We start from the raw sequence: 18,164 nt of genomic DNA, 5'->3' as shown, positions 1-18,164 counted from the left end.
CAAACCCAGCGCTACGGAAGCATTTGCTGTCAAAGCTGTTTATGATCGAAAATTAGTGCTCCGCTCTCACGCATAACGTGATATTTGCGGCGGTTGTCACTGCGGGACGTTGGCTTGTCCAAAAAAGTTCTCACCAGGTGTAATTTTCTCACCTGTTCTCAGTTCGTTGCGAGATCAGACTTGTGGACTAGGAGCGGGAGCTGAACATCGGAGACGGGAGCTGGACATCGGAGATAGGGGCTACTTAATATACAATACAACGTTAATAAACATTGCGGCGATTTTACTTGGGGCTGATGGTTGGTTGAGTATAATGGCACCTGGTGGTAATAAAGCCGAGATTCAAAATGCTAAAGCCAAGGTACAATCGCATCATGATCTATGCAGCCTCAGTTAGACGAGCAGAGGCAGTATAGAGAATTGCTAACTTGATATTTGGTATTTAGTTGGTTGAATCGTATAACCAAATTTTGGAGGAATTTACGACCGGTTCGGATTTAAAAAATGTCGGCAATTATTCTTTATCTCGGATGATTGGCAAAGGGAGTTTCGGCAAAGTGTACCTGGCTACACATAAATTGACTGGGACTAGAGTGAGTTTACGAAGCTAGTCTTTATTGCTATATGAACTTATACGAGTGCTTAGGTTGTGCTCAAATCTGCCGAGAAGTCAGACCTGAATCTGGCTCGGGAGATTCATCACTACCGACAACTGCTTCACCCTCATATTGCACGGCTTTTCGAAGTCATCGTCACGGAATCTACAGTTTGGCTTGTGCTGGAATATTGTCCAGGTATATACTGCTACGTGAGCTGAATAGAATCAAATCTAATTTGCGCGTCAACCAGGCGACGAGCTCTATGCTTATTTGATACGAAAACGACGGCTGTCGATAGATCAAGCACAGCGAATTTTTGCCCAGCTATGCGGTGCTGTAGCGTACATTCATACAAAGAATATAGTTCATCGTGATTTGAAGCTGGAAAATATATTGATGGACAAGCACGAAAGCGTGAAGTTGTGCGATTTTGGCTTTACTAGGGAATGCGAACCGAAACGATTATTGCAGACATTTTGCGGTACTATATGCTATGCTGCACCTGAGATGGTTAAAGGAGAGAAGTATCATGGTCAAGCCGTTGATGTTTGGTCGCTGGGCATCATTCTTTATGCATTATTGTGCGGTGAGCTGCCATTCGATGATGAAGATGAGGTGCAAACACGATTGCGAATTTCAAACGAGGAACCGGTATATCCGGACTACTTGCCAGAAGAAGCGCTGTCGCTTCTTCAGTCGATGTTATCAAAGAGGTCAAGTGAAAGGCCGTCAGCAACCGAAATCTTACAACATCCCTTTCTTGCGCCGTACAGCTCAACACAGATTACTTTGCTTCTTTTGCCAGATCCTGTCCCGTTTACTACTAAAATAGAGCGGGACTTGTTGGACAGGCTGCGGCACGCATTTGTCGATATCGAAGCTGTTAAGGAGAGTGTGATTAAACAGAAATGTGATAATTTGGCTGGATGGTGGGCCCTTGCACTTGAACGGGAACAGCGTAATTCGAAGAAATACAAGAAGAAACGAAAGTCGGATAAGTATAAGAGGTTAACTGAAAGCTCATTAGGCCGACGGCATGCTGAAGTTGCTCGTACGTTATACAAAACGAGAACATAATTTATTGACTGCTGCTAACAGAAGGATACAGTTCCTGTAGAGAAACCTGCGAAGTCCGAGAGCGATGGGATACATGTCTCGGGATCTGTGCAAGCTACACCGGAACGGGACAGCATCGTAATTGATGCAACAAGAGAACACCTGATGCAGCGAATGATGGATCACAAGGAGAAGAAGCATTTATCTCACGGTTTGTCTGGAGCTTTTGCGTCTATGAAACATTGGGCCTCGACTTCTCATCTAGGTCTGAAGCGGTCGAATCTTCAACGTGCGGACTCTAGTACGCGAAGGTCATCCATACGATCATTCTTTTCGCTAGGCGCGACGTCGATTAACAATAAGACTCCAAACCAGAATGATACTAATAGCGTGAACGCCAAAAGCTCCCCAAAGGCTGGCTCAGACAAAGATAGAACAGATGTCACAGGTTCCCGGGGAAGCGGCGTGGCGAAAGTTAAAGCAAATGGCTCACAACAGGACGAAGAGCATATAAGACATGATAACAACGGTGTCGAAGTATTGGTTTCTGAGGATCTTGATGGCCAGAATGATACGGGGGAGATTGGCGGTATCTTGAAATCAATAAATGGACGCAGAATGAGGAGGAATGTGCCACCGTCTGTGACGTTGGCGATTCCAAATCGAATGTATAGTTCAGATTCGATGAGATCGAGTTCTAGAGATCGGCATCCTTCGCCTAGTTCGTCTTACGTGCCTCGAATAGGACGAACGTCAACGTCGTCCTCCGTTTCATCGTTTATTTCATCGTCTCGGCATAAATCGACCTTGTCGCGAGCTTCAAGCACATCAAGTAATTCGATATCTTCTCGCAACGCGTCGCGATCTCCACGGTCAAGCTCGAAATACCTTCCCTCAACGCCCACAGTCGACCATTTTGACCGAGGAAGAAAGAGCTGGCGGCAATACGATCGAAAATCTACGAGAATGCAGAGCTACGACGACGACAGCGCGAGTAGTGTGAGCTATAGTAGCACGACTACATCTATGAGTTCAGCGAAGCCGACGACGCCAAATACCACAGCGTTCACTACTTCTAGCTTTGGTAGCGGTATGGGCCGCGGTAATCGACTAGGACGGCAAAGGACAGGGTTTAACGAGACGATATTTTTTGGGTTCGGACAGGGATCCATAAGAGAGACTTACGGAAGATCCTCGTCGAAGCGGAAGCGAATCCCGTTCCGCGGACCTAGGGGCCGGAAAGGTCCTGAGACTGTTGAAGAACCTGGCATAGCGAGGCCTCCAGGACCCAACGTGCGGAGGAAATCTGCGGATGGAGATGTTATCGAAGAAGTCGATGAGCCTGAGACCGTGGACGACGAAGTTGAACTTTCAGACGATGAGGGCGCAAACAGCAGGCGTACTAGTCTCGCAGATTAAAAGCTAGGATATAGATATATTTTGCTTCGTTCGCGGAATGTAAATATCTTGGGAGATGAATCCCATGAATTTTGGACAGCGGAAGGATGATAGACTGCTTTTTGTGATTCTCATTGTACTATATTTTGGGCATAGAAAAGGGACAATATAATGTGATTTATATGATGCAAGCTAAGCATTGTGTATATAATGATGTATGTACGAAGCCATGATATATGTACAAGAATTTGCACTGGCGTAACCACCAAATGGGGCCGATGACTAGATTGCCATGATTGGCGCGCAGTCGAACGCTCGATCGAGCTTGTCATGTTCCTGACTAGACATATCAGCTTCCTCTTGTAAGTTCGTAAGCGTTGATTAATGACGGATGGGGCTATATGCCGCTGCGTTTCCGCCGTAAACTCTCGAACTAATGAGAGCATGTGAGTGCCATTTCGCCATCATGGTAAGCTAACACTTGCGATATTGCACGTACCCATTCGGCCTTGCACTCCTTATACGCATCAAAGTAATCCTTGCAGTCCTCTTTTGCCTTCTTCGTGTTGAACCGCGACCGTTCCAAACATCGTAACGACATTTGCGATGTCAATTTACACGGATCGTAGAACTTTGACTGTCCTTTCCTACAATACGGATGTGAGATCCAGTATTCACAAATTGAAATTTTTGGAACACTCACGAGGCCATTGCAATATGATGTCGCTCATCATTCGGATCGTCCGGAAACATCTGATTGGGCCGAGTCTCAAACCTCCTCCATATCTCTTCCGGACTTTCTTCTTGCTCAAATTCTGGCTTTGTTCGTTGCGAGAATTTTATACTTGACCCGGGTGGTGTAATTGTACTACTTTCTGACGGCATATCGTTCGTGTGTCAGTATATGATCTTCTGAGCGGTGTCAGTGGCTGTGAATTTGAACTTGGATCAATCCAAGATTTATTAAATGGTCGCGATGGGCAAGCGATGGTACGACCGGGTAACCGCCGACAAATCTTCGTGACCTCCGAGCGCGTTCTCGGGAAAATCTCGAAAACTTCCACAAAATCGAAACTCTGCGACAAACGAGACGATAACGGAGGATTAATTGGAGGGTGTATTGATTCAGTTTGAGCAAATTCGACTGTAGAGTTCGAATTTGTCAGCAATTGAATAGCCCCGTTGTGGAAACGATTGTGCGAATTCGAGCGGCAGATTATTCAGACTATTCAGACACACTGCTAAGGCGGCATAATTATAATAATCGGCATTGTTCGAAAAGAGAAGGTCGATATATAGAACTCTACAATGACAAAACGCCAGTGCATATCCTTATTTTCCGCAATTGCGAGCAAATCTCGAGCGATCGCGCGACCGTCCGTTGGCAAATCTACCCGGTCAATTGCTTCCACGACCGTTTCCAGATCTGTGCTTTCGGCTTCGTTATCGTCTTCACGTTGTCCACGAATCGTGACAGTGGTTTCTTCGCTCACGAAGAGCAGCTCCCGGAGTCTTTACTCCGCGCCAAAATTAGAAAATCAGGATTACTACTTGGAGAATGGAATCCCGCCGTTTATGACCAAGGAAACGTTTAACCTTGCCTGGGTTGGTTATCAAGAGTACTTGGCGAAGGAGCTCACAAAGAGAACTCGAGGTATATGCAATGTGGTTTTTGAAGGAGCCTTAGTCAATACATTGGAGGGACGGTGATACTGACGGCTGGTTAGAGACAAGATTCTCCAGCATGACACCCTTCAAGATTGTCGTTGCTACCGCACTACATGCTGATCAAGCAGCCTTGTTCAACTTCGCATCTCTCACCCACAATAACCACTTTTTCTTTGACTCCCTGGTGAGTAGGTCTCGACACTTGTTGCGTTTCCGTTTTCCGTGCTTACTTACGTTCCGTTTTACAGCGCGGTCCAGATGCTCCCGCGGATACTACAGAACCACTACCCGCTGTGTTCAATGCTATCGAGGAAAGTTTCACAAACGTCGAAGAGCTCAAAGCGCACATGTCTGGCATCGCGGAAGCCATGTGCGGCAACGGGTATGTCTGGCTTCTGCAGAGCCCCAAAAAAAGGCTCTATGTCACCGCGACGTACAACGCTGGCACACCATATGGCGTTGAGCACGCCCAGGACTTTGATTTCAATAGCCCATTTTCGAGGTCTAGGCTAAGCAATGTTGCCCAGCGTCAGCAAAATCTGCTTGATCGAGAGGATGCGATTGAGGGCAAGCCGATGCCGCTTCTATGTATTAACGTTTGGCAGCATATGTACCTTAATGACTACGGATTTGGTGGGAAGGCGAAGTACTTTGAGAACTGGTGGAACTCGATTGATTGGCTCAAGGTCGAGGCGCGATTGAATGCTGTCTCTGCGAACTCGTTCCGAGCACGGGATCGTCAGCTATTGTGAAATTCACAAACCGAACTTGTAAGAAAGCATATTTGGAGGTGATAGAGGTCTAGCTATGACTAAGTGGGGGAACGAGTGTCTAAACTGTACATATATGTAATCTGTATTGAATGAAAAGCCTTTCTATGTTGTGTACACAATGTGCTCGGAATATCATACAAACATTTACTCCTGCTAGTAATTTACCCATTAAGGCGCTACTGGGTACTGTTGCTTGACACGTCTAGCCCTGTGCCGCGGTTGATTTGCATCCGCTTGTCCTCCCCACCGCTCACGATTCCCGCGCTCTTACTCCAATGAACGCCGAATACCTTTGCCTTTTCGGCGGTCTTGGATTCTCTTGAAATGACATACAAACTATTTTGCGCGCGGACGTCCCATACTCGTACTGTTCCGTCGTGGCTCGCACTACAAAACATATACTCGCTCTCCGGACTTCTGGAAAGACCGACCACAAAGTTCGTGTGCCCCGTCAGTGTCGTTGTCGTCGTAGCATCTGCAGCCGCCCGTGGGTCATGCAAAGTCACATGCCTAGCAGAACTACCACAGCACAAGAGCGACAACTCCGGTAGTGCGACGATCGACAGTAACGGAAACGACGTCGTGCGAGTATCAACTAGCGCACCGGTAACCAAGTCCCACGTCTTGATTGTGTGGTCCAGCGAGACTGAGTATCCCACCGTGTGATCCTTTGGGTCAAAAATCACCCCAGTAACAGGCCCACTGTGTGAGTCCATCATTGATATTGGACCGCGGGATGGCAAAGTCGTTTTCCTCCGCCGCTTGCCGGTCATCTCTCGAGTCGAGAGTGAGCCTGAGGCTGGCGGGGCTTCTTTATAATTCGTAGTCCACAAGCCGACGGCATTATCCGCGCCGGCTGACAGCATGCGCGACGTCTCGGTGTTGACGGCTATGTCCTCGACCGTAGACTTGTGGCCTGCGAATATCCGGGCCGAAGTGACGGTTTGGGGTCCATTACTACCAAGAACGTCGGCCATGACTTCGTCGTCCTGGTCACCCGCAGCAGGGACTTTCCAGATTCGAATCGATCGGTCCATGCCGACTGACACAACTTTGTTCACGTCTAACCACCGCACGGCTTTCACTGGTCCCGTATGTCCGCCGAATTCTGAAACTACTGAGCCAGACAAATTCCATGTCCGCACGATGCCGTCGTAGCATCCTGACAAAATTGGAGCGGCATTAACGTTACTTGGCGCTGCCTCGATCACGTCGACAGACGAAACCCAGTCTGGATGCACGTAGGATGCGAGGAACGTAGGGGGCAGGATCGACCGTGTGTATTCGAGTGCGAGCGTTTGTTCTGAGGATAATCCCTTTTGTGTGATGTAGTCTTGCAGTGAAAGTCGGAGTAATTCTGAGTTAATTAAGAAGTCGAACGGGATCGGTTTTTCTGCAATCCCGATTTAGCATCCGTCGTACTTTCTAAACAGCGGCCATTGCATTCAAAGCGTCGGTCAAACGAGTAAACATACCTGTAGCCAACAGATGATTGACAATCTCTGATAGTCCGTACCGCTTCAGAGCAAGCGGAACGTATAACGGCACATCATCTGGAACTGCGACAGACGGATCCCGCGTCGTCAAAGTAATCCTGATCTGCCCAGTCGTGTCTGATGACGAGCCAGAATCGCCAGCTGGTACATCGACGGTCGACATTATTCAGGCTCTATGAATAATGCTATTTATCAAAGCCAACGATACTGTACGTGGAGTTGGACTTTGTCAAGGACCCGACAAGAGAAAAAAATTCCCTGGTTGGGACTCCGAGGTTTGTGACTTTATCTAACGACGGCACCAATATTTGTGATTAGTATGTGATCCAGTGATGAAAGTCAGCCCTAACCCAATGACTTCCTGCCGCCGTGCCAGTCATTGTCTAATATTTCCAATTAATTTCATAAACATCAAATAGGCTCACAGTTTATATACGATCCTGACGGGCGATTCTGCCGCATGCGCACAGCTGACAGCACTTCAGTTCTAGTCCGTGCTCGAACGGCTTGGTCACAGTCAGTGGCAAGTGTTGATCTATGCATTTCTATGAACTCCGTTCCTGACGTAGCGCGCACGATATTGATGAGTCTGCTGCTGACCGACCGACCCAAGTGGCTTCTCCCGAGAAGAATCTACTGTAAATATGTACTATATTATATAAAGCCACAGAATTATGCGTCTTATATATAGCCCACAACAATAAGCCATGTCCGTAAAGAGCAAAGTAAAGTAGAAATACACAATAAAGAAGCAAATCCCATAGAACGTAAACGACGTCCATAAAAAGATATCAAAATAATACAACCTAGACAGATAGAGAGCGAAACCGAAACCAACGTCGAGTAGTATCATCGATAGCACCCATATTTTGATTAAAAATAGACCCAATATAAGAAAGCACTAGCTATTGAACCCCGATTATTTATATTCCAAATGAAACAAACTATAATGTTAGCTCGTCGCGATCATGCGCTGGTATCAATCTTTTTAAGAACTGCGTTGAGATCTGCCTCCGTGACGACGACGCCAGACTCGGAGCACTTGGCTTTTGTCCTTAGCTCAGAGCACAAGCCGTCAATATCCAGGTCTTCGAACTTGGGGTGCATAGAAATCCGATCCCAGAGTGCGGTGCAGCCCATAAGCGGCTTGTTGTCCGCAGGAACTACCATGTCGTCATCCTTGGATGATCCAGAGCCCGAAGCGGCATCGTTCAAGTCACCAAGGTTATCGAACACGTCGTCAGGTGTGAGCTCAGGAAGGTTGAATTCCTCGCCACCCGTGTTGAAAATCGGCTCCCTGTATTCGGAGAACAAGTCGTTCTCGAATGAAGGCGGGCTCAACACACTGTTTGAATGCGCCTTGGGAACTGGATTGTCACGCGTACCACATGCCATCGACAGCTGTGCGCAAAAATCGTCCTCATCGTTGCCATACAGGCTGCTCTTAGGAATCGGACACGCCGGGGACTGCTTGGCTGATACGGGTGCGCCCGTAGCAGTCAGGCTCGGTGAGCTTGAAGAAGACGCAATGGTACTTGTTGGTGAATAGGCAGTGAACATGCTGTGTCCAAACGGAACGCTAGCCATTGGCGAGGTACCTGCTGACCGAGGATGAGCCTGTCCAGGCTTGGTTTGACCCTGCTGCGCACTCGAACTCTGTTTGGCGAACTTGGGATCCGCACCAAACAGAGGGAACTCGAATGTAAATGGAGTAACATAGTTGTGGCCAGCGGTAGGGGATGACTTGGCTGAAGACGACAGTGACTGCCGTTTGCGGTATTCTTTCAATTCAGTCTGTAACCTGTCGACCTGTTTCTTCAAAAACTGATTTTCCGTCGTCATAGAGTGAGCATCATTCTCGAGCTCGGCCACCCGGGCCTCCAAATCTCGCAAATGCTTCTCCTTGCGTTCACGGAATGCTCGCTGAGCAGCTCTGTTTTGCGCCTTTCGCTTCTACCAACGTTGTTAACAATCTATTTAAGTGTGATCAACCACAGACGGAACACATACGCTAGATGGCTCGGCCGTCATCAATTTTCGGCCAGGCTTCTTCTTGCCATCCTCAGGCTCTGCAGTGTTTGTGTCTCGTCTCTTGGACTCGGTCTCAGAGAGGTCATCGTCCGAGAGGTCGTCCCCAACCTTTCGCTTTTCCAGCTCGGCTGTCGCTGATAGATGACCATTGTATTGCATATTGGGGCTCGTCTCGCGTGAGCTTGACGATGAAGACGAACGTGGCGCAGTCGAGACACCTTGCCAGCTGGTAGCACTGACAGATGTTGCCGGGGTGCCAAAGGTGTTTGTGGTCAATCGTAATGAATTGAGTGGCGACGTTGGTGAAGTAGCACTGGAAGTCGATGTAGAACCAGGTCGGGTCCCACTGAACAGAGATGACGGCGATGGCTTCTGGTCTATGTCCGCAGGAGGCGGGACCCTTGCCAACAATTCAGGCATTTGCGTCAATTCGGGACCACCAAAGTCGACGGAAGAAAAAGGAGACCCCGTGGAGTTGGCGTCATCGGAATTGAGTCCCGGCCCACCCGCAGCATTCTGAAGCGAAGAGAAGTCACCAAGAAAGTCGGACGACGATAGAGCAGCAAGGAATCGCTGCGTGTCGTCCGAGAAATATTCGTTGCCGAAAGTGTTGCTCATTGTGGATGTGAATTAATCAGTATTCGGGTCTGACGGTTACTAATTCGCAAGATTTGTAATCGAAGGCCGACAGGGCGGGGAAGAAACTCGTAGAACTGACCGGCACAGTTACCTCACGTTGGAGACTAATACCAAAACGGCGGTAATAGGGCCAGTACAGCAGCAGACGCCGAAGAATCAAAGGTAATTACGTTGGTAGGGGAAAAGCAGTGGCGACGGTGTGACGAGCGACGACGAAGACGCACATCGAATTAGCGGCGACGTAGTTGGCACCCTGACTGAGCGCGACCAGGCTCGCCGCGGCCAGGCCCGGTCTCCATGTTACGCGAGGAGCCGGCAGAACTCAGCACGCTCTAAACTTTGCATGGTCCAGCAGACGTCGGCTAACTGACACGGCCGCCACTGCGGTATCGCGCATATGTGGCTCATATGCGCTGTGACTTTGCCGTTCATGCCATTACACCCCCTCAAAGTAACCGGCCGAACATCACCTACAAGACTAATTTATCGCTGTCACTACTGTAGAAAAAAATCAGCAGGGCTACGCGATGAACGAGGAACACTCAAGAAGGATGGGTGCAGCATGCCACGATGGCCCGCCAAAACACAACGTAAATCCTTCGACATGTTGACCATCCATCCTGAGAATGGTCAACGGCCATACCTTTTCGGCCTTCCGCCCGATTCAGAGTTTTGGCTAAGCGCTCAAATGCGGATATGATGACACTGGGGCGCGCTTAAGTGTGACGTCTGACGGGTGAGTGGCAGAGACAATTTCGAATCCCAGGCGAATGTCGGACTGTCATGACGTCATGGGGGAAACAATCGCGAACAATAAGAAGTTGCAGACTCTCGGACACCCGACGCCACAAAAAGTGATGGGGCACGAAGCTTTTAGCTCGTTGAATGCGACTCATCCATGTATACAGTTGCGCGAATTGGGTCGATCATTTGAGATGTAGTTCCATAGTGTTGTACAAGTGCAGCACAGATACGGCTTGACATCAAATCGTTAATACAACATATTCACCTATAACTTACAAAAAGTTCAAACGATCGAATTGTCCATAATAAAAGACCACTTTCAGACTTACATCTTATCATACTGCCTATCTACTTGCCACCCGTCTCATCACTATACTCCTTTGCCATTTTCAAGATATCTTCGTTTCCATAAATCTCAATTCCCGATCCACTCTTCTGAATAGCCTTCAACGCAGCCTTCGCGACGTCCTCCGCATCTACGCCAAGCGACCTAGTCGCGCTCCCAAGCAGCGGAACCTTCTTCATAAAACTAAGCACGCCCTGCGCAGCACCTTCCCACGGACGGCTCTCCTCCCTCTTGCCCATAATCATCGACGGACGCAAGATAATCGTCCGGTCAAACCCAATTTCGGAAACATCTCGGTCCAGCTCGCCTTTCATTTTCAAAAACGCAAAGCGCGAGCCCTCGGACGCTCCCGCGGCCGAAATAAGAACGTACGTAGACGCGCCGGTCGCCTTTGCGGCTTTTGCGATCTCGAGGTTCAGGTCGTGGTCGATCTTGTACTGCTTGTCAAACCCGCCTGCCTCGGCTTTAGATGTGCCTAGGCTGGAGAACAGGATTTTAGTGGTCGCCGGAATCGAGGCTGGGATGTCGTTCACGACGACATCCTCGACCTTGTGCGTGCCGCCTTTTGTTAATGACTCTTTGACTGGGCGACGGGTGATGGCCACGATGTGTGAGATGCCGGCGAGTTCGGCGGTGCGGGATAGAGACAGGAAGTTACTGCCGACTAAGCCTGTTGCGCCGACAATTGCCAGTGTTGACATTTTGTTCAATCAGTTGTATCTTGTAGAGACTGAATTTCCGGTGTTATTCGCTTCATTTTGAGGGAGGCGTGGCAAGGGATTTATGCAAGTTGTGTTCATAGCCGTGCGCGTGACGACGATGATGTCGATGACGACAGGCCAACACCGTCTTAGTGTCAATTGCTATTACACAGCCCAACATCCAAAAACTACACCGCACCAGATACAGCCCACAGTTGAATAAATCTCGCGACAAAACTAAATCACCACGGCAAGAAACTTACCACCTACTCAGTTGTGACGGCCTTCGCAAGATTTCGCGGGTGATCAGGGTTATAGCCCTTCTTCACCGCCAGCCAGTACCCAAAGATCTGCAATATTACAATATTAAGCAATCCCTGCAAACAGTCTACTGTCTCCGGAACTTCAAACCTAACATACGACGTCTCCGCGCTCTGGAGTTCAGCCTTAGTCTCGACCGAGCCATTCTCCTTCTTCTTACCCTCAACCAACGTAGGACCGTTCTGCGAGGCAATAAAGATAGGCTTGCCGCTCCGTGCGGTGACTTGGCCGATGCCGTTAATGATCTTGTCGAACAGCTTATCCTTGGTCGCGATCATAATAATAGGGATATCTGCGTCAACTAGGGCAAGTGGGCCATGCTTCAGCTCTCCCGTCAAAATACCTTCCGCGAGAATATAAGAAATCTCTTTAATCTTCAAAGCACCTTCTAGAGCAGTAGCGTACTGGTACCCGCGGCCGAGAATGAGCATCTTAAGCTTGTCCACCAGAGTTTCCGAAACCGCCTGGATCCTGTCATTCAAACCCAGGACTTCCTGCAACTGCGCCGAGATCTTGCCCAAGCCATCGATAATCTCATTCCGCCGCGATTGCTTCGATAGTCGGTCCTCAGAAAGCGACAGCGCGATCATTACGAGTGTGATGTACTGCGACGTGTACGCCTTTGTGGACGCAACACCAATCTCGGGGCCAGCGTTGATGTGCACGCCGCACAGTGTCTGTCGGGAAATACCTGATCCGACCGCGTTAACGACACCAACGCACATGGCGCCCCGCTCGATACAGTACTTGAGAGCCAAGATGGTATCCGCGGTCTCGCCCGACTGAGAGACGAATATGCAGGTGTCGTCGCGGAAGAGCGGTGGGCGACGGTCAAGGAAGTAAGAAGCAATTTCGACCGAAATAGGAATATCGGTCAATTCCTCAAACAAATCGCGCGTCTATTGAAATTAGAACCAGTAACTGGTGTGGGAAGATGTTTGGCGAGTACATACGGCCAAACAAGAATGATACGACGTGCCGCACGCAATCATCACAATTCGTCGCGACCGTCGGATCGCGCTGATATAGTTCGACAGGCCACCGAGCTTCACAGTCCTATTCTCAAAATTGACACGACCGCGCATAGTGTTGACGATAGACTCAGGTTGTTCGAATATTTCTTTCAACATGAAATGATCAAAGTTGCCCTTTCGGATCTGCTGCAGCTCCATCTCGATGGTCTGGATCGAACGGATTGAAGACATACCCTCCTCTCGGCGAACACGGTGGATATGGAGACCGCCGTCATAGATATGAGCGATATCGTCATCTTCCAGGAAGATAACCTTCTTGGTCTGCTCAACAACAGCAGCAAGGTCTGACGCGAGAAAGAACTCAGTGGGAATCGGCATGCCGTCATCTGATATGAAAGCACGGGACTGAGAGTGACGAAGATCGTTATTAAGTCCCGGAACCATAAGCGAATTGCTCCCATCTGGTAGACCTAAACCGTTCCCTCTCGGGAGAACTAATCGAGGATTAAATTCATGAGTCACGTTATCCGCCACGGCCTCGACATTGATATCGGGGAACTCGACATCAACGAAGTCGACCTTCAACTTGCGCTCAGACTTGATGCCGACCAGCAGCGGCGAGCCATTGCGGGCAGCGATGACTTCGCCGGGATAGTGGCTCGATTTGACAAGGATGCCGTAGGAGCCCTCGATCTCGACCAAGATCAGCTTGAGCAGTTCAGTGAAATCAAGACGGCCCTTGTTTGTATCGTACACGTACTTCGCGAGTTTCGCGATGCACTCCGTATCGGTCTCGGTTTCGAACGCGTACCCCTTCGACTCCAGCAGCGACTTCAATTCGCGGTAATTAGTGATATTACCATTGTGCACGACCAAGAACTCTGCGCCCGGATCAGATCGGTGAGGGTGCGCATTCGTCCGGGAGGGCTGGCCGTGAGTAGCCCATCGATTATGTGCAATGCCAACGTGCGTGGAGAACCGCTTGCTCATATCCATATGCGCCTCTTGCACGAGCTTACGGAGCTCAGAGACCTTGCCAACTTCCCTGATCACATAGTTCTCGTTGCGCTTGTCGGCGTCAACAGCGAACCCAGACGAGTCATACCCGCGGTATTCTAGTCGATCGAGACCTTAAATTGCATTTGTTAAAGCATATTTCGTATTTCAAATTTGTATGGACATGCCCACCAGTTAAGAGGGTGTCGACAATCTCGCCTCTAGATTTCTCGACCAGATAATTGACGTAGCCAAAAATACCACTATGCAAAGTTAGGCCAATGGCAGTAATAGCATAAAGCAAGAACATACCACATCTTAAATTTCCCTGATTCACGAGAGACAGGAAGAAGGTAGGTGTCTAGAGGCTTCTAGAACTGAAGGACGATTTTCAAGAATCGCACCGGTCTGTGAGTCTTGTTACATGGCGCCCCACAAATAAGACTCGGATGGCAGCCTTAATGTGCCTCGCGCTAATCCGAATCTGGCAGCAAATAAATAGCTAACGTCAACCTTAAACTGGTTTTTGTGATCGACCTCGCTCTGTGCGCTAGTGTGTGTGGCTGGGTGCTCCATACTGCAATTAAAAGGGTAAAAGACAAAATACCACTGGAACTTTTTAAAATATCCAAAATACCACTGCAGCCGTACCCACGGTACCTGCTCGGCTCGCATGTACCTTGTGCACTTAACGGCGTGATACTTAATTCTGCGCCAATCAACATTTGTTATACTAATCAATTACCTTTCTTTCGCTACTAGGCTAGAGATCTCCCCTAGGCGGCCACACATGGCCGGCATAGCAAACATAAATGCCCTTTTGTCAGGGAACATTAGTTGATGCTCATCTGTTTTAGAGTTCTTCAGGGTAAGCTGCCTGAGGAGTCCTGTTGTAGGGGCAGAAAATTGGGTGGGTACCGCAGGTACGGCCGGCGGTGGTATTTTGACATTTCAAAAAGTTTCAGTGTTATTTTGGACTTTTGCCAAACAAATATCGTAACTCGTTTTTTAACTGCAATGCGAATGCTTCTTGCTTGCCAGTGCAAAAGCATGAGTGATCTGCAGGTTCGATGCCCTATGAATAGGTTGCTGAATAGATTAAATAATCAGGCAGATGTTTATAGGAAGACTGTTACTATTGTCTATTTGAATGGATTTTGTGCTACTTGAGTTATCAACTTGGAGTAGGTATGGACGTAGATCGTGACATGCCCCCTGGCACATGAATTTGCAGACCCGGCACCACCCACTCACCATCGAAAGACGAGATACTCTGATATTCATCGTCTAGGTAGTGTGATAAATTATAGCCATGATATTTCACATGGTCCGCTTTCCTGCAGACGCTCATTTGTCCCCACGCTCGCGTATCAGATCTTGTTCAGAATAGCCGACACTGACGGAAAGCTATTATTAACGCGACGGAGACGAAGCAGAAGTCGAGGGTACTGTACAAGCTAACCCTAACCCATACCCAGCGGCTGGGAGTTCCATGATATTTTGGCCCGCGATATTATATTTAATATCATAATGTTAGCGCCATTTGCTGCTCAGCTTGATAATTATGCATGATTGCAAATATCGCTGAAAAAAAAGTTTGTAGATTTTCTTGTGAAGGCGAAGTAGCCTTTCTCAGCCGCCAGATAATTAATCTGTGAGAATAGCAGTTCTGGGCGTTTCTTCTAGAGTTGGGTTGGAAGTACAATATATTGTACGTTTCCAACTGGGTTGAAAGGGTTTGCGACGTCGAGTAGCAGACGTGGCAGAAACGCCAGGAAGACGAACTGTCAGTAAATTTGTGGAGCAGGAGCAACGAACATGTCGCCATTAACAGCAGACCCTTCGCTCGAAGCGGTTATTGACACCAGCAAAGTATCTACCGAAATTACGGTCGCAAACATAGACTTAGCAACGAAGTCAGGGCAGCCTACATCGAAATGGGACATCCCGCGCACAGAACGCGACGACCCTTTTCAATTCGGGCAGCGGTATTTAGACGACGAAGATGCTGTTTGGGATTATAACGCATGGTGAGCACTGGCTGAGCAGCATTATTGCATAGCATTGTGTGGAGGCAGGATTTGTGCTGATGATCGAGATGCAGGGACCATGTTGAGTGGGATGAAGAGCAGGAGATCTTGGCCCAGGAGAAACTTCAGAAGCAGAGAGAGAATCCTGTGAATGATTTTGACAGAAGTATGCGGTGATTAACAGGCACTGGAGATTGCGTGTGCGCTAACGAGATATAGAATTGTATATGTCTAATCCGTCGCGATATTGGGACCTCTTCTACCGCAATAACAGATCTAATTTCTTCAAAGACAGGAAATGGTTACAGCTCGAGTTTCCGTCAATCTACGCAAAAGCAACAGCAGCAGACTCCGGACCAAAGACGATTCTCGAAGTCGGCTGTGGCGCAGGAAATACATTGTTTCCGATCTTCGCGGCAAACAAGAATCCGGAGTTAAAGATTGTCGGCGTAGATTTCTCGCATAGGGCGGTAGAACTCGTACGAGAGTCGCCTGAGTTTGATCCGGCGTACATTGCGACAGACGTGTGGGATTTAGCGGACGACAGCGGCATATTGCCGGCTGGGCTGGAAGAAAATTCTGTCGATTTTATCATCTTGATTTTTGTGTTCAGTGCGCTAGCTCCCGAGCAGTGGGCCGTCGCGATTAGAAATGTTGATAGACTACTAAAACCCGGCGGTGAGGTTCTATTCAGGGATTATGGTCGATACGATATGGCACAGTTGCGGTTTAAAGGCGGTCGGTTACTGCAAGATAGCTTTTACGTGCGTGGTGATGGCACTCGCGTTTACTTCTTCACTGAGGACGAGCTGCGCGAGATTTTTGGCACGAAGTTCGCGACTGAGAAGATGGGTACGGATAGGCGGTTACTGGTTAATCGGAAGCGGAAGTTGAAGATGTATAGAATCTGGCTGCAGGCGCGGTTTATCAAGCATGCTGCCTCGGATGATGTCAAAAGGCTAACCCGATGAAGAAGAACTAGTAGTCAGCGCGCTGGTGGTAATAGAGAGGGATGTGTGTACATAGGCGTTATGTGTATATTTATCGACTGCATTATAGAATGATATTAGACATGTGCTAGCGGCCAACTGGAGTTCCTCCTGGCCGTGCAGTGGTGGCTGGGTAGAGGTGGATACGATTTTCGATTAATCGTTATTTGTATTCGTGAAGTCCAATACGATTACTATACTAGTCCATCTACTATTTTACGATTAACTATACGAGCGCTGAGCTTGGTTACTCGCAAAAAATCGTATAGTCAATTAGTCAGGCACGTGACTTTCATCATCTGCTCTGAAATGCACACGTAGAAAACAAACAAATAAAGAGAGATAAAATAGCACAAAAGTACCATTCAACTCTTGAGTAGTGATCTGCGAGTAAAGTTGGAAACCAGTTTGATGAATGCGCACTTCGATACCATCTTAATTTTTCACGCCATACCTAAATAGGAATACGATTACTATACGATTTTGCGGTAGACTATACGATTACTTTACGATTAGGTTCTCATTTTCACGATTAACTTTACGAATAGTATAAAATATTGACGGTACCGTAATCGTCCTCTATCAGGCTGGGGTGCATAAGTATGCATTACGCCCCTCGTCCTGCGTCTGGCAGATTCTTTTCTTCTACCGGTGCCTCAGAATATAGTCATTATTATTAGACACTAGTGGCCGGATTCTGGTGAGGACATAATCAAGAATAACTTTAAGTTAAATGTCTCGCTTAAGCTTAGGCTGATCGCCGTATGCGTGAAAAGAAGAGCCGAGCCGCATGATGCCCAAGGAGTGTGGCACGACTGAAAGGTACCGTTTTTCCAGTGCACAGCCACGGCGTTGTGGCTATTTCTTTGCGCGTATGCAGATTCCCTGCACGTTTGTCGACGAGCCTTGCGTATCCGTATTTGTCAGTTATTTGCAACTTTGTAATCCAAAGAGTTTAGTCGAAAATACAAGACTGCGGAGAGGAGCCCAACGAAAGTATCATACTAAAATTGGAGGAGCTTCTAACGATCACGGGACCATCACCTGCATGCCGTCACTTGCTGCACGCTGCAGGGGCGAACTCCGGACTTTGCCTTGACGGCTAAAAGTTTTCACAAGGTTTCCTACCCATAGGCACAATTCTGAATTCATCTCATTCCAAATTCCAATGACGTTTGGAAAGAACTCCCGTCTCCCTGCGAAGCTGTATTATGTTGGATATACATTTGTCTGCTTCCAAATTCAATACTGTCGTATGCATACGGCGTCGAATTTCTGACACCGATTAATTTACGCCTGACAGGTGACGGTTCTGATGTGTCGCCGTTGAATGTTTGACTCGTACCTACTGCAGATGAAGAAGTTTTACGGGTCAAACATTTGGACACTCGACTATCTTGACA

General features: G+C 48.2%; 8 protein-coding genes across 8 annotated transcripts; 3 read left to right on the top strand and 5 right to left on the bottom strand.

Moving 5' to 3' along the window:
• The first annotated feature begins 23 nt into the window (after nucleotides 1-23).
• Nucleotides 24-3,129, top strand: POJ06DRAFT_66466 (kinase-like domain-containing protein). Its single transcript, XM_056191363.1, has 5 exons — nucleotides 24-361; nucleotides 447-593; nucleotides 647-794; nucleotides 850-1,650; nucleotides 1,708-3,129. Exons 1-5 carry the CDS (start codon nucleotides 314-316, stop codon nucleotides 3,072-3,074), a joined length of 2,511 nt encoding a protein of 836 aa, XP_056046727.1. The 5' UTR covers nucleotides 24-313; the 3' UTR covers nucleotides 3,075-3,129.
• Nucleotides 3,130-3,450: 321 nt separating this feature from the next.
• On the bottom strand, nucleotides 3,451-3,938 carry POJ06DRAFT_266131 (uncharacterized protein; the record flags this gene model as incomplete). The annotated part of the gene is made up of 3 exons (XM_056189132.1): nucleotides 3,451-3,486; nucleotides 3,553-3,700; nucleotides 3,757-3,938. 3 exons carry the CDS (start codon nucleotides 3,936-3,938, stop codon nucleotides 3,451-3,453), a joined length of 366 nt encoding a protein of 121 aa, XP_056046726.1.
• A 126-nt stretch (nucleotides 3,939-4,064) lies between these two features.
• Nucleotides 4,065-5,561, top strand: POJ06DRAFT_247069 (Manganese/iron superoxide dismutase). The gene is made up of 3 exons (XM_056186866.1): nucleotides 4,065-4,707; nucleotides 4,781-4,905; nucleotides 4,970-5,561. Exons 1-3 carry the CDS (start codon nucleotides 4,362-4,364, stop codon nucleotides 5,471-5,473), a joined length of 975 nt encoding a protein of 324 aa, XP_056046725.1. The 5' UTR covers nucleotides 4,065-4,361; the 3' UTR covers nucleotides 5,474-5,561.
• Nucleotides 5,562-7,285, bottom strand: POJ06DRAFT_219504 (WD40-repeat-containing domain protein). Its single transcript, XM_056185592.1, has 2 exons — nucleotides 6,970-7,285; nucleotides 5,562-6,887 (listed from the first exon to the last, which is right to left on the bottom strand). The coding sequence occupies exons 1-2, from the start codon at nucleotides 7,151-7,153 to the stop codon at nucleotides 5,671-5,673; spliced, it is 1,401 nt and encodes a 466-aa protein (XP_056046724.1). The 5' UTR covers nucleotides 7,154-7,285; the 3' UTR covers nucleotides 5,562-5,670.
• Nucleotides 7,286-7,611: 326 nt separating this feature from the next.
• On the bottom strand, nucleotides 7,612-9,872 carry POJ06DRAFT_247066 (transcription factor PAP1-domain-containing protein). The gene is made up of 2 exons (XM_056186865.1): nucleotides 9,001-9,872; nucleotides 7,612-8,943 (listed from the first exon to the last, which is right to left on the bottom strand). Exons 1-2 carry the CDS (start codon nucleotides 9,637-9,639, stop codon nucleotides 7,957-7,959), a joined length of 1,626 nt encoding a protein of 541 aa, XP_056046723.1. The 5' UTR covers nucleotides 9,640-9,872; the 3' UTR covers nucleotides 7,612-7,956.
• Nucleotides 9,873-10,654: 782 nt separating this feature from the next.
• Nucleotides 10,655-11,613, bottom strand: POJ06DRAFT_66441 (uncharacterized protein). Its single transcript, XM_056191362.1, has one exon. The coding sequence runs from the start codon at nucleotides 11,449-11,451 to the stop codon at nucleotides 10,753-10,755; it is 699 nt and encodes a 232-aa protein (XP_056046722.1). The 5' UTR covers nucleotides 11,452-11,613; the 3' UTR covers nucleotides 10,655-10,752.
• POJ06DRAFT_66422 (uncharacterized protein) lies at nucleotides 11,585-14,157 on the bottom strand. The gene is made up of 4 exons (XM_056191361.1): nucleotides 14,055-14,157; nucleotides 13,935-14,005; nucleotides 12,726-13,876; nucleotides 11,585-12,671 (listed from the first exon to the last, which is right to left on the bottom strand). Exons 1-4 carry the CDS (start codon nucleotides 14,057-14,059, stop codon nucleotides 11,718-11,720), a joined length of 2,181 nt encoding a protein of 726 aa, XP_056046721.1. The 5' UTR covers nucleotides 14,060-14,157; the 3' UTR covers nucleotides 11,585-11,717.
• Nucleotides 14,158-15,357: 1,200 nt separating this feature from the next.
• On the top strand, nucleotides 15,358-16,964 carry POJ06DRAFT_247061 (S-adenosyl-L-methionine-dependent methyltransferase). Its single transcript, XM_056186864.1, has 3 exons — nucleotides 15,358-15,772; nucleotides 15,847-15,938; nucleotides 15,992-16,964. The coding sequence occupies exons 1-3, from the start codon at nucleotides 15,561-15,563 to the stop codon at nucleotides 16,741-16,743; spliced, it is 1,056 nt and encodes a 351-aa protein (XP_056046720.1). The 5' UTR covers nucleotides 15,358-15,560; the 3' UTR covers nucleotides 16,744-16,964.
• The last annotated feature ends 1,200 nt before the right edge of the window (nucleotides 16,965-18,164 follow it).

The sequence above is a fragment of the Lipomyces tetrasporus genome, assembly GCF_029532465.1.
Source record: "Lipomyces tetrasporus strain NRRL Y-64009 chromosome Unknown POJ06scaffold_2, whole genome shotgun sequence".
Lineage (NCBI taxonomy): Eukaryota > Fungi > Ascomycota > Lipomycetes > Lipomycetales > Lipomycetaceae > Lipomyces > Lipomyces tetrasporus.
This window is presented reverse-complemented; position numbering and strand designations above follow the sequence as displayed.

Coding starts and splice junctions, on each gene's coding strand:
- POJ06DRAFT_219504 (XM_056185592.1), bottom strand. CDS start 7,153: ATGTCGACCGTCGATGTACCAGCTGGCGATTCTGGCTCGTCATCAGAC. Junction 6,888..6,969: donor CAATCATCTGTTGGCTACAG/GTATGTTTACTC, acceptor TCGGGATTGCAG/AAAAACCGATCCCGTTCGAC.
- POJ06DRAFT_247066 (XM_056186865.1), bottom strand. CDS start 9,639: ATGAGCAACACTTTCGGCAACGAATATTTCTCGGACGACACGCAGCGA. Junction 8,944..9,000: donor TGACGGCCGAGCCATCTAGC/GTATGTGTTCCG, acceptor CAACGTTGGTAG/AAGCGAAAGGCGCAAAACAG.
- POJ06DRAFT_247069 (XM_056186866.1), top strand. CDS start 4,362: ATGACAAAACGCCAGTGCATATCCTTATTTTCCGCAATTGCGAGCAAA. Junction 4,708..4,780: donor GCTCACAAAGAGAACTCGAG/GTATATGCAATG, acceptor ACGGCTGGTTAG/AGACAAGATTCTCCAGCATG. Junction 4,906..4,969: donor ACTTTTTCTTTGACTCCCTG/GTGAGTAGGTCT, acceptor TCCGTTTTACAG/CGCGGTCCAGATGCTCCCGC.
- POJ06DRAFT_66422 (XM_056191361.1), bottom strand. Junction 13,877..13,934: donor TGTCGACACCCTCTTAACTG/GTGGGCATGTCC, acceptor ATGCAATTTAAG/GTCTCGATCGACTAGAATAC. Junction 12,672..12,725: donor CGTATCATTCTTGTTTGGCC/GTATGTACTCGC, acceptor TAATTTCAATAG/ACGCGCGATTTGTTTGAGGA.
- POJ06DRAFT_66441 (XM_056191362.1), bottom strand. CDS start 11,451: ATGTCAACACTGGCAATTGTCGGCGCAACAGGCTTAGTCGGCAGTAAC.
- POJ06DRAFT_247061 (XM_056186864.1), top strand. CDS start 15,561: ATGTCGCCATTAACAGCAGACCCTTCGCTCGAAGCGGTTATTGACACC. Junction 15,773..15,846: donor GTTTGGGATTATAACGCATG/GTGAGCACTGGC, acceptor ATCGAGATGCAG/GGACCATGTTGAGTGGGATG. Junction 15,939..15,991: donor TGTGAATGATTTTGACAGAA/GTATGCGGTGAT, acceptor AACGAGATATAG/AATTGTATATGTCTAATCCG.
- POJ06DRAFT_66466 (XM_056191363.1), top strand. CDS start 314: ATGGCACCTGGTGGTAATAAAGCCGAGATTCAAAATGCTAAAGCCAAG. Junction 795..849: donor TGTGCTGGAATATTGTCCAG/GTATATACTGCT, acceptor CGCGTCAACCAG/GCGACGAGCTCTATGCTTAT. Junction 1,651..1,707: donor ACGGCATGCTGAAGTTGCTC/GTACGTTATACA, acceptor AGAAGGATACAG/TTCCTGTAGAGAAACCTGCG.